Consider the following 14,019-nt stretch of genomic DNA (forward strand, 5'->3'; position numbering starts at 1 on the left):
AATTGTAGATATGGCGAACACGTACGTGCTAAGTTGTTTAAACGGATGAGGTTCCCACGTTTGATTTTAGAGAGTTCCTTTAAAGGATTAGGCACCCACGTTTGATTCTAGAGAGGTGCCTTTAACGGATGAGGTACCCACGTTTGATTCTAGAGAGGCGCCTTTAAATAGTTTTCTAAAAAAACCTCACTCCTAGCCATTTGATTTTTATCTTTGACGTGCGTCACGCCATAATTCTATGACGGCGCATCAGTGTATAAAATCGAATGGAGTTCAGTGACAGTTCGCGCACAGTGACGTCATCAGTCACTCAATCAATCAATCCGATCGATTGATTGATATACTAATCACTACCTCAATTTCCGAAATAAAGATATAACGAGTACTCATGACAACAAACATTATGACAGAGCTAGTAAATTCATTTGATTAATTTCGATTGCGCAAGCATACGTCATAATATTAACTTGCACGCCTATGGCGAACAGAGTGTTCGAGACTGACACTTCCCTCCGCAATTTATCACAAAGTTCCTGTCCAGCTTGGCTACGAATTTTGCGAGAAAAGAAAGATCTTTAATTTAGGAGCTCTAAATGAAAAACGAAGTTATAGAGGATAATCGACCTGGAAAGCAAAGAAAAACGACGAAAATAGCTCTCGATTGATTAATACTAAATTTTCCAAACGCGATACCACTAAATCGGTTTGCTGACTTAAGTGGGGCTTGGCGGTATCAGACCACTCTTTGGCCCGGTAAGTATAATTTTTAAGTGTCGGTTTGTCTTTGAGGTATTGTACAATAGAATATTTTGATTTAAATCTTGCAACTTTCACAAATTTCAAGAAAACACAAAGCAGTTTGTTAGAAATCGATCAAGCACGGTGAACCTATTGCGCACATCGTCAATACGCAAGGAATTCTGACTTTTTGGCTTCTAAATAATATATTTGGTATTTGTTTGAATGTAGCATTTTTTCTCGAAATATTTCTTCGCCATTTATACCTCAAAGTCAATGACTTTGAAGTCTAATCGCCCATTATTCTCTGAGACTTTCGTCTAAGGATTTGATTTCTGAGTACATTTTGACTTAAATTATTTCGAGTCCAAGAAACATTGAATGCTGTAAGGAATATACTTCCGAGAGAAACAGTAAATTGTCTTCGAGTTCCAGCTCATCGACAAACGAAAACGTCGTATATTTTGTGAAACCGAGCGAAGGATGTGATTGAAGACAGCCTTCGTTTAAACATCCTGAACTTAAGTTCATGCTCCAAGTGTACGAATTTCGAGTTAGAAACTTAACGAAAAAAGGTTTGCTTCAACGTTTAAACCTTTTAGAATTACCGAGAAGCGTTCAGCACATTACCAACAGTTTCGCTACGTGGTAGGGAGAGAAGAAAACCAAGGACATAAAACCTCTAAGGTAGGTGAAATGTCTTTTAATATCACCTACCTGTATCACACTACTAAATATGAGAGCTGTGGCCCTCAGGTCGTTACATCTTCTTTCTTCAGAACCGAATTAATTTCATGAGATGTGAGAGAGAAAAGTGGTCTTTGCTAAACATTTCTTTAGCATAACTTCTGAATCAAACTACAAACCGATTGCAAGCAGAACAACTTTAATTCAGCGTCATCTCTTCGCCGTGCCTGCTACGAATTACCAATACTGTTAAAGTCAAAACTAGCTTGTGAAATTGACAATCTACTTTATCACGATCCGGTGACGATAATTTTCTCCTCTTACATTACTTTGGCGATAAGTTATCGGTCGGGAAGGTAAATCTTTACTCCCTTGGGCGATTAAATTTAAACTACTTGACCGAACCAACAATGTAGGGAAGCTTTAATTATTGGGACTACTTTTTTGGTCTAAGAGAGAGGCAAAAATCTGTCAGCCATGTCCTTACCGGCGATCTGCGGAAACTGGACTTTGATCGAACCAAGAGAAAATTCGCAATAATTGCTTTCACTCGTCTTTAATGCTCCACAATATAATCACGAATGTAAGTCAATGTCGGTACTTAAAATCCAAAGGGGAATTGTGACATAAATCGAAATGACACCTCAGTTATACAAGCACTGCATCAGATGAGAAGACAATGATCGTTATTCCCGAGGGAAACTTGTATTTACGCTATTATATAGACTGACGATATATCGGAGTTTCTCCTGTACTGAAATCATGATTTCCCCTTCGCAGGCCGTAAACGTGCTATTTAAAGAATTCACATACACAAAAGGTGGCAGTTTTCCACTTCGTTAAACATACTAGTTTGTTGAGAAAAACGGCCGACAGAACTTTGAGCCAAATTAACTAGAGAAACAGAATAAGTGCAGTGCTCCTTTGGAGAGATGAGAGAAGATGACATAGAGCAATATTGGGATGAAGAAGATGAAGAAGAAGAAGAAGACGAAGAAGAAGAAGAAGAAGAAGAAGAAGAAGAAGAAGAAGAAGAAGAAGAAGAAGAAGAAGGAGAAGAAGAAGAAGAAGAATGAAGCACCCAAAGACCGTATCTTTTCCAAAATCACTAAAGAGGGCTCTTAAATCAAGTACATCAAACAAATTTCCGTCGCCGTTCCCGTTGCATAAAAAAGCAGTGATTTTAAGGCCGAAGCCATCAACATGAATGGAAGTAACTTTTGAATTAAGAATAAAACAAAAAACAAGAAAAAAGAAAAAATACTAGAAAGGACTTCAATCTTAGATCAGCCAATTGTTCTATACTTGTTAGGAAAGTTATTATTTTCAAAAAATCATCTTGTTATTGACATTAACTTGCCATTTCAAGAGCAGAAGCGAATTTAAAACTGACATTTGCTCACCCTAAAAGGATCTTCTTAATCAAATGGTTGAACGATCGAGTTGAAAACTCCATTCGTGCAGTGCTCGAAAAAAAAATTAACTTATAGGGCGTTACAGACCCCTAAGAGCGTAAAAATCGAGTGCGTCAAACAACCTAACTGCTCTATGTTGAAAGTCACCATCGAGAGATATTCCAAGACTTGTGAAGTTTGATTTCTGTTCTTTAAGATTGATAATACCGAGTGGGCTTTTAGAAATTTTTGCTGCTTGCAAAATTGAGAGTCGCATACAAAATTCATGGTTAGAAGTTAGTGCAACCCTCAGTATCTTCAAATTCGTGAGCTTTAGTGAGTGAGCTTTAAATGTCATGAACTTATGACAAAAAAAGTCATATATTTGAAAATGGAAATGTCAGATCTAAGCCGACACTGGTTGAGTTTTTGACGAAAGTTTCTTTAAGATTCGAATTATATACCAAACAGACAGATTTCACCTACCTCGTATTCCTCGTCGAATTTTTCTCATTGTAATTCGTTTGGTGTTGTAGGCAGTGTTATTGAGAGACGCTGCCAAAAACTAAAAGTTTTGATCACGACTAAATGAAAAATTGAGCAACTCTACAGGAAATGTATTGCGGCAAGGTTTTGTCAAAACTGATTGGACTTAATCCTACCCGAAGCTTTCTATACCCGACAGAGCTGTGTGGATATATGTTCTATGCCCCCATGCTTTTTTAAGTCGTCATGGTCAAGTAATTCTGTTATCGCCAGAGACAACACTAATCGTATTAATTTTAAGGTGACGAGTGACCGGTCATATTGGTCACTGTTTGAGCTATCTTTGGTAAGTCACGTTCAGAAAAGCTTCAAACGCGGTTAAAACTGATGGAAATACATTTTAGGGGTTTACGTTTCATTGCTAAACGTAAGCCATTAAGGGAAACTAATGTTTTGTTGGAGCAGACAATTCACTTCCGCGGCCATGAAAGACGATATACTTAACTGGATAACAACAATTTTCTAGGGCCAGCCAACTTTCGTTCGAGAACGTTCAAGTTCGTGAGAATTGCCTATAGCCTTGAGGCTGAGTTTGTGATTGGCTTCGACTTCATATATGGGATTAGCGATTCAATAGTGAAACTGTTGTTAATCTTCCATTTACCGGAATCTGAAACAGTAAACAGGTAGACTTGGTTTCGTGTAGTCTGGCTTAACTCCTATTTAAAGGTATTTTAGGGTAGGCATTGGGTATCACATCAGGCGGTGTACAGATTATTGATTTCCTTTCGTCTGTTTCATGAATAACTAAGAATATAGTCATGAAAATATATCCCTTCGGTTTCAGTAATTAATTCCAATCACCAGAAGGGACATAACAGTGTTGTCAGTTTAAGAGGACCTCAAGAACGCGGATAATATTGAGCTAAATACACTTAAACAATTCACTTTTTATTCTTAAACGTTAGCAAAGCATACTGCAGAGGTTTTTTGGAACGGACTTCCGCAGAAGTGAAAGACGAGATTCATAACTGGATTGCAAAAACTTTTTAGGGCCGACCTTTTTACAAAGAGGGGCGAGTTCGTGAGAAGTGCGTATGCTTTAGGGACATAGCTTGTGATAGGTTTCGATGTCAAAAATGAGATTGTGATTAAATGGTGTAACAGTGCTTAATCTTCCACGTACCGGAATTTTGAAAGGGTATCTAATAAAAGCGTAAGTCATCTAATTTTAAATGAGTCACGAAAAAAGATTAAATTCAGATACTGTTAAATATTTCCAACTGTTTAATATCTCAGAGTTGTCATCGCAAATAAATCACTGGCCTACAAAAGATTCATTACCTTTCATCAGTTGGGTGAATAACCAGAAAGAAATGTCACTTGTTATCATTCGACTATGTGTTACATACCTTTGAATGAAGACTACATGATAAGTCCAATTCAAATTGTGATTTTTTTTAAGTTCATTGCGCACTAATTCATCAGTTAAATTTCTGTTGTGTGATACCCACTTTCATATTATTATCATCATTATTATTACTGATCGCATTTTCAAAAGTGTTTTTCCTAGCTGCTCAGCAATTGACAATTGAGAGCGGCCTCTTTTTTATCTCGCCTAACTTAAATGAGTTGGCAAAGTTTGCAAGTTTTGAAAAGGTCAAGCCACCAACTGAACTAGTTTACAATTTGTTTCCGCTTATGAGAGGGATGAGAGGGATTTTGCAATCTATAATCTAATAACCGGGAGGTGAAGAAATCGGAAACAAAATGGGTGGTATATTTTAATCGCCCCAGCGAAAATATCTATTAGAAACCGCAAACCGTAGAAAAAATCATCGTAAACCCCAAAGCCGCTAAAAAGTCCGATCAAAACCGAAACTTGCATGCAAAACCGATCATTTTTCACATCCTAGTTATCAAAATCCTGATCGATTCGATACATTGGTGACAAGTGGAGCATCCTGAGGTTCGCGGCTATTGGAGATCAGAAGAGACGTATAATTGCCACTCAGATCGAAGAGAAACCGGAACCTAGATAGGAAGAGCTGAAAACCACAGCAGACGCCAATTCCACAACCTGTTAATCTATTTGACGAAAACCAAAAACCAAATGTGGAAAATCCGCAAACTGCAATAAACACCTGAACCGAAAACTGATTAAATTTGTTTCGCACAAAAACCGCAAAACCGGTCTAAACAATAACCAAAACCTTAAAGCCGCAAGTCCCAATGCGTCCCTCCGATCCTAACACCAATCGATCTCGCGCCATGGCGTCAGCCAACAAAGAGTTCGAGACTGACATTTGCCTCCGTGATTTATTGCAAAGTTCCTAGGCCTGTCCAGCTTGGCTACAAATTTTGCGAGAATATAAAGATGTTTAATTTAGGAGCTCTTGATGAAAAACGAAGTTATGGAAAGATACTCGATTTGAAAAGAAATGAAAAACGACGAAAAGTGTTCTCGATGGATCAATATTAAAATTTCCAAACGAAATACCATTGGCTTGAAAACTGAATCAGTTTGGTGACTTAAGTGGGTCTTAGAGATTTCAGACCACTCTTTGGCCCGATAAATACAGTTTTTAAGTGTTGATTCCTCTTTGAGGTATTGTGCGACAGAATACTTTGATTTAAATCTTACAAATTTCACAATTTTCAAGACAACAAGAAGCAATCTAGTAGAAATCGATCAAGCACTGTGAATCTATTGCGCGGATCGCCAATACGCAAGGAATTCCGACTTTATCGCTTCTAAATAACATATTTGGTATTTTTTTCGAATGCAGTAGTTTGTCTTGAAATATTTCTTCGTCATTTTTACCTTGCTTTTTAGTTGTATTTTTTTTTTGGTTAACACGCAACACCTCTGAAAGATTTCAAAGTGAACGGCTTTGAAATCTGATCGCTCATCATGCTCTGAAATTTTCATCTAATATTGTGATTTCTGAGTACACTTTGGCATAAATTATTTCAAATCCAAGAAACTTTGAGTGCTGTAAGGAAAATATATATATCCGAGAGAAAAAGTGAACTGTGTTCGAGTTCCAGCTCATCGACAAACGAAAACGTTGTATATTTTGTGGAACCGAGCGAAGGATGTGATTGAGGACAGCCTTCGTTTAAACATCGTGAAACTTAATTTCATTCTTCAAGTGCACGAATTACGAGTGATAAACTTAACGAGAAAAATGTTTGCTTCGACATTTAAACATTTTGAAATCATCGAGAAGCGTTCAGCAGATTACAAATAGTTTTGCTGCGTGGTAGCGGGAGAAGAAAACCAATTTTATGGCAGCTGGGAAGGATTTCATAATTGAACTTTGGTGACTAAAATCCAGGTAGAGCGAAGAAATTACAAAATTATTAACACGCAACACCTTTGAAAGATTTCAAAGTAAACGGCTTTGAAATCTGATCGCTCATCATGCTCTGAAAGTTTCATCTAAAAATTGTGATTTCTGAGTACACTTTGGCTTAAGTTATTTCAAATCTAAGAACCTTTGAATGCTGTAAGGAAAATATATACAACCGAGAGAAAAAGTAAACTGCGTTCGAGTTCCAGCTCATCGACAAACGAGAACGCTGTATATTTTGTGGAACCGAGCGAAGGATGTGATTGAAGACAGCCTTCGTTTAAACATCGTGAAACTTAATTTCATTCTCCAAGTGCACGAATTACGAGTGATAAACTTAACGAGAAAAATGTTTGCTTCGACATTTAAACATTTTGAAATCATCGAGAAGCGTTCAGCAGATTACGAAGAGTTTTGCTGCGTGGTAGCGGGAGAAGGAAACCAATTTTATGGCAGCTGGGAAGGATTTCATAATTGAACTTTGGTGACTAAAATCCAGGGAGAGCGAAGAAATTACAAAATTATTAACACGCAACACCTTTGAAAGATTTCAAAGTGAACGGCTTTGAAATCTGATCGCCCATCATGCTCTGAAATTTTCATCTAATATTGTGATTTCTGAGTACACTTTGGCTTAAGTTATTTCAAATCCGAGAAACTTTGAGTGCTGTAAGGAAAATATATACAACCGAGAGAAAAAGTAAACTGTGTCCGAGTTCCAGCTCATCGACAAACGAAAACGCTGTATATTTTGTGGAACCGAGCGAAGGATGTGATTGAAGACAGCCTTCGTTTAAACATCGTGAAACTTAATTTCATTCTCCAAGTGCACGAATTACGAGTAACAAAGTTAACGAGAAAAATGTTTGCTTCGGCGTTAAAACTTTTTGAATTTTCGAGAGGCGTTCAGCTTAAAACCAATAGTTTTGCTGCGTGGTAGCGAGAGAAGGAAACCAATCTTATGGCTGCTTGAACGAACTTCATAAATGAGCTTTGGTAACTTAAATTCATGGAGAACGCGGAAATTTCGTGGGAAACATTACCTTTCATATCAAAATGTTGAAGGTAACTGGCATTTCTTTTCTGCCGCGGCTTTCCTTTTTCGAAAACATAAAACCCTAAGGTAGGTGAAATGTCTTTTATTTATTTATTACAACAATCAAAATAAATAGATAAAGAAAAAATGACAAAAAATGGCTGGACACCGCAACAGCGTAGCCAGTTACAGCGGGCCCAGAATATAAAAGAAAATGAAACGAGAAAAGAGAAGGAAAGGAGCTATCAATCTAGATGCAGCAAGTAATCTTTGAATTTAGTGTACGGAAAGTATTATATTTTAAACAAATAGACTTAAAGATTTTGGGATTATTCGATCGTAAGAGATAAATAAACTGGCCAATGATAGTAGTTAAACATTACGGTCTTAAAAGAGATGAGAGTTTGCGTTTCAATGTTAATGGTACTGGCTAGCTCTACTGAAAAGAGCTCGCCAGTAGCTAGCTCTACTGGCGAGCTCTTGTCGGATTTGAAACACTCTATAGAGTGTTTCAAATCCGACAAGTTAGCTCAATGGATAGAGCGCTAGACTGTTGTGCGGGAGGTCGAGGGTTCGAGCTCCGCCTGGACCAACACTCATGGTCTTAAAATAATTGAGAGGAATTTGCTACCTTTCTATAACATCAAGAAATGGTTAGATATTCTAGTCTTCTCGGATAGGGACAAATAAATGTAGGTCCCGTCTCTTACAGGGTTGGGGTAGGAGACGTTAATTTTCCACACACGAGATTACTGTGTGATTGATGTCCTCCCCTGGGGTGGGATGGGTGGGTTTATTGGGCCCGCAGTAATTGGCGCAAGCTGTTGCGGTATCCCTGCCGGTTGGCGGAGCTAAATAAATCTAAATAAATCTAAATCTAAAGTTCTGATGAAAAAAGACTTTTGATGAATAGTAGTTTTGCATTTTTTAGGAACAAATTTGATGACAGTGTTAAGGTAGCGCGTGGTTCTTGCAACACTCTTTACAGGTAATACAGAACCATTCAAAGAGACAAGGTTATGCGTAGCCTTCTAGAAGAATATCATGTCCATACATTCATGCCAATACGTGATGGGTAGAAGTTTAAACGATTGGAGTCGTTTCTTGTAATCTATAGATGTTGAGAATGGCAAACGTAGTGAACTTTGCAGCACGTCTGGATAGACTCTAACTTGGAAATTAGTTCACTGGATTAAGAGCCCACACTTAGGTGGCATAATAAGCATAGTAATAAGGGGCATCATGAATAGGTATTTCAATATCACTTACCTGTATGATGCTATTAAATATGAGAGCTGTGGCCCTCGGGTCGTCACATCTTTATTCAAAACTGAATCAACATTCATGGAATGTGAGAGAGAATCGTAGTTCTTGCTTAATATTTCCGTAGTATAACTTCTGAATCAAACTGCCAACTGATTGCAAGTAGAACGACTTTAATTCGGCGTCATTTCTTCGCCGTGCATGCTACGAAGAAACGATACCGGTAAAGTAAACTTAAACGAGCCCGGGAAATTGACAATCTTTTGAGTCATGACCCGGTGACAATGAATTTGTCCTCTTACATTACTTTGGCGATACGTTATCGGTCGGGAGAGTGAATCTTTACTCCGTTGGGCGATTAATTGTAAACTAATTGACTGAACCAACAATGTGGGGAAACTTTAATTATTCGGACCACTTGTTTGACCTATCAGAAAGGCAGAAAAATCGGTCACCCATTTCTTTATGCCAGCGATCTGTGGCAACTGGACTTTGGTCGAACCAAGAGAAAACTCGCAGCACTTACTTTCACTCGTATTTAATGCTTCACAATATTATCACGAATGTAAGTCGAAATTGGACCTCGGTTATACGAACACTGCATCACATTAGAAGACAGTGATATTTACACTCGCAGGAAACTGAATTCTACGCTAGTATGTAGATTTTCATGATATCGGAATTTCTCCTGTATCGAAATCATGATTTCTCCACTGCGCGCAGTAAACGTATTGTTTAAATAATTCAAATACAAAAAATGCGGCAGTTTTACCTTTTGTTAAACGTTCAAGTTTGTTGAGAAAAAACTTTGAGCCAAATGAACTTGAGAATCAGAAGAAGAAGAATAAATAGAATGAGAAGAGGAAGAAGAAAAAGAAAGCACTTGAAGCTCGTTTCTTTCGCAAAGTCACGAAAGAGATTCCTGAAACTGCATCAAACAAACATCATGCTTCGCAGTTCCCGTTGCAATGCAAAGCAGCAATTTCAAGGCCTAAACCATTAACTTGTATTTAGAAGCAACATGAATGCAATGACCTTTAAACCAAGAAAAAAAAAAAGATAAAGACAGGAAAGGACTTAAATTTTAGATCAGACGAAATTCGGCTTGAAGGAGGGTGATTCAGCCAAATGTTCTATACTTGTTAGGGAAGTGAATTTAAAACTGAAATTTGCTCACTCTAAAAGAGGATCATGGAAAAATCGATTTGTGCGAGCTCGGAAAAAAGAAAGTTTTAGGGCACTACAAGCCCCTAAGAGCGTAAAAATTTTACTGTCTCAGACAACCTGACTGCTTTATGTTGAAAGCCATCATTGAGAGGCATTCCAAAACTTTTGGAACTCGACCTCTGTTCTTTGCAATTGATAAGACAGAGTGGGCCTTTGGAAAGTTCTGGCTGTTTACAAGATTAAGAGTCGCATACAAAATTCATGGGTTAGAAGTTGGTACAACCCTAAGCATCTTTAAATTCACGAGCTTTAATGAGCTTTTAATGACACGAATGAGCAAAAAGTCATCTTTGAATAAGAAAATATCATCTAAGCATTGCTTCAGATTTTGAAGAGAGTTTCTTTTAGATACGAATTGTATACCAAACAGCCAGATTTCACATACCTATTCCTCGTCGAATGCCTCTCATTGTAATTCGTTTGGTGTTGTATGCAGTGTTCTTGAGAGACGCTGCCAAAAAATAAAATTTTTGATGATGACTGAGATGAGACTTGAGTGCAACTCTACAGAAAATGTGTGGTTGCAAGGTTTTGTCAATACTGATTGGACTTAACCCTACCCTAAGCTTTCTATACCCGGCAGAGCTGCGTGGACATATGTTCTATGCACCATGCTTTTTCAAGTGGTCAGAGTCAAGTGTTTCCGTTATCGCCAGAGACAATACTAATCATATTAATATCATGGTGACGAACGACCGGTTATATTGGTTGCTGTTATAGCAATTCTTTGGTAAGTCACGTTCAAAAAGGCTCCAAACGTGGTTAAAATTGCACGAAATACATATTAAAGGTTTACTCTCCATTCTTAAACGTCTGCAAGAGAAAGTAATGTTTTGTTGGAGCAGACATTTCACTTCCGTGGATATGAAAGACGATACACCTAACTGGATAACAAAAATTTTTTAGGGCCAACCTTCGTTCGAGAACGTGCAAGTTCGTGAGAACTGCGTATATATAGCCTTGAGGCTAAGTTTGTGATTGGCTTCGACTTCAAATATGGGATTTGTGATTTAATGGGGAAAATTTCGTTAATCTCCCATTCACCGGAATCTGAAACAGTAAATAGTTAGACGGGGTTCCATGTTGTCCGGCTTAATTCCTATTTATAGGTATTTTAGGGCAGTCATCGTGTATCACATCAGTTGTTTACAGATTATTGATTTCCTTTCGTCTGTCGCATGAATAACTAGGAATATTGTCTTGAAATATTTCCCTTCTGTTTCAGTAAGAAATTCAAATCGGCAGCAGTGATATAACAGTCTTGTCAGTTTAAGATGACCCTAAGAACGCGGATGATATTACGTTAAATAAATTTTAAATTTTCACTTTTTATCCTTAAACGTTAACAAAGCAAACTGTAGACGTTTTCAGGTTAGAACAGACATTCCACTTCCACGGCAGCGGAAGACGAGATTTATAATTGGATGGCAACAACTTTTTAGGGCCGACCTCTCTTCAAGGAGGGGCGAGTTCGTGAGAAGTGCGTATGCTTTAGGGACAGAACTTGTGATATGTTTCGACGTCAGCAATGAGATTTATGATAAAATGGTGAAATAATGCTTAATCTTCCATGTTCTGGAATCTGAAAGGGTTTCGTGTAGTCTTGACTAAGCCACGGAAAAGGATTGAATGATGGTAAATTCTATTGTTAAATATTTCCAACCCGCTTAATATCTCAGTTGTCATTGCAAATACGTCACAAAACAGTTGCTTTCCTTTCCTCAGTTGTGTGAAAATAACGATGATATTGCGATGCAAAAGATATTCCTTCTAATACACTACGTTACTGCAATAAGCGTCGGCGATATAAAGTATTACGGTTTAATTATCCGTTAATGTTGGCGCTTAGAAATCTCATTTGTTTTCATTCAGTTGCGTATTACAAACTATTGAATGATGACAACAAAACAAGCTCTGATCGTGAATTCAAAACCAATGTACTAGTTGCTCAGTAATTACCAACCGGATATCTCGTGAGAGTGACGGCTTTTCGATCTCGCCTGAATTTTCATTCACTTAAAAGCGAGTTGGCAAAGTTCAATGCAATTCTTATCAAGGTGAAGCCACAAACTGAACAGGTCTGCAGTTCGTTTCCGCTGAGATGGAATTTGCCATCAAAAATCTGATTAGGTGGCCAATTTGGAAACAAAACGGGTTGTCTATTTTATGTGCACGCGCAAAAAAAAAAACAAAAAAAACAAAAAACAAACAAACAAACAAAACAAAACAAAAGAAAAGAAACCATAGAATAGAGAAAACGAAAGCAAAAAACAAAAAAACAAACCAAGAAAAATTTCCTTCCCCTCAACTTTGAAAATGCAGCGTATTCCGCCACTTACCAACACCTCATGTATCTCCCGCCATAACAACAGAATAATTAATTTTCTTGCACACGCTTTTTAAACTACTACAATAAATAAATTGTGATTTTACCTCTGAAAAGAAAAACATAAGTTTTAAGTCGCAAAAAATGTCTGTAAATAATGCACTCAAAAATGTTGAGCGAAACTTTTGTCTTTGTATGAGCAAGGCCACCGATTGTTTAACCAACTCATTTAATTCACACAATTATGAAATGCCACTTCACTTAAACAGCATATCTCCATCCCTTCCCCATCGAGCAGATACTGTAAGCTATTTGAGGATCTTGTGTTTTGATTTTTGAGTGTTATCGTCCAATGAGTTGTTTCAAAAGAAACCTTAATCCTATTCGTCTGAATATTTTCCTTGATAAAGAGAGAGCGCATATCTCGTGACTATTTAAGTTATGGCATTGTCATTTTGTGGCTAAGTGGAGTATAAAACGCATCATAGTGGAATCTCAATCAAGGACCAAGCAGTCACAACATAAATTGATCGATCCATGCACACTATGTACCGATAAAAAAAAAAAGTTTAATTTCAACGTTTTTGATGAACTTACTTCCCCATCCGGAGATATCTTTCACGTGATAGAAGAGGAATCTACATTAAAGATGGATCGGTAAGAACAGGCTAGAGATGACAAGAAGAAAAAGATTAGCGAATAAGACAGCCAAACAGCCCAGTAGCTTCCTTTTGGATCGTTATTAGAGGGAACGCTACAGTTTAAATCGCATTGCAGTATTCATTACCCATTAACACGAGCGGAAATCTAGAAAGTTAATCGAGGAAACCAATCAAATGTAATATTCAACGACTTCACACACTGACATAATGTTTCATGAGAAAGTAATGATCACTATTGTATTCAAAACAGCCGAGTGTCAAATACCTATAACTCTTTGATTGCCGAGTATTGCCTGCGATGTTATCGAAAAATGCTGAAAAAAATCTTTTATGAGATGAGGGCCGACAATAAGAAAGAAGAAATAACGAGAAACTCTTCACAGAAATGTCTTTTGGTAAGGTTTGCAGTAGTCGAGACTGACCAAACTCCGTGAAAATTTAATACTGAGCGCAGTCGTTTTATATTTCTAATTACCTAGTGAACCGCCTCCTTACCACTCCTCACAAAAGCTGACCTCTTTTGCTGTCAAATCGGGTAAGGTAAGAAATTTTTGTCGAAAGAGAAAGAGCTTATGCATTGATTTTATTAGAACATAGACGAGAGCTATGACTGATCTAAGATGCTCAATATTAATGTTTTAAATGTTTTAGTCAGTTGTCACTGAATCATTTTCGAAATGGATCAAAACGCAGGTAAAATGGTGCAAAGTGATAGAAAGTACTTTCTATTCTCAAACTTTAACAAGGAAAATTAAAGAATATACTTGACTGGACTTCGAAAAGTCTCGAGGGCCGACCTCTGATTTGTTTGAAGACCTACAAGTTCATGAGAACTGCGTCGTTT

The 14,019-nt window shown here is 37.5% G+C and overlaps 1 protein-coding gene and 1 long non-coding RNA gene across 4 annotated transcripts in view; one reads left to right on the forward strand and one right to left on the reverse strand.

Moving 5' to 3' along the window:
* The window catches only part of LOC111340330 (angiopoietin-related protein 7-like), a 33,895-nt gene that overhangs the window by 11,242 nt on the left and 8,634 nt on the right, over positions 1-14,019 (reverse strand). Inside the window, exons 3-4 of one of the 3 annotated variants that reach the window (XM_088738825.1) lie at positions 13,111-13,181; positions 10,573-10,638 (exon numbers count right to left, since the gene is read on the reverse strand). In XM_088738825.1, the coding sequence (XP_088594951.1) occupies positions 10,573-10,597 (25 nt within the window). In that variant the 5' untranslated portion in view covers positions 10,598-10,638; positions 13,111-13,181. Of the gene's footprint in view, positions 1-3,305; positions 3,839-10,572; positions 10,639-13,110; positions 13,182-14,019 lie in introns of those variants that run through there. The other 2 variants (XM_088738826.1, XM_088738824.1) reach the window with 2 other exon arrangements.
* Positions 435-4,579, forward strand: LOC148720423 (uncharacterized). The gene is made up of 3 exons (XR_015993272.1): positions 435-753; positions 1,341-1,425; positions 2,206-4,579. It is a non-coding gene; the product is annotated as an uncharacterized LOC148720423 (long non-coding RNA).

The sequence above is a fragment of the Stylophora pistillata genome, chromosome 11 (assembly GCF_964205215.1).
Source record: "Stylophora pistillata chromosome 11, jaStyPist1.2, whole genome shotgun sequence".
NCBI lineage: Eukaryota > Metazoa > Cnidaria > Anthozoa > Scleractinia > Pocilloporidae > Stylophora > Stylophora pistillata.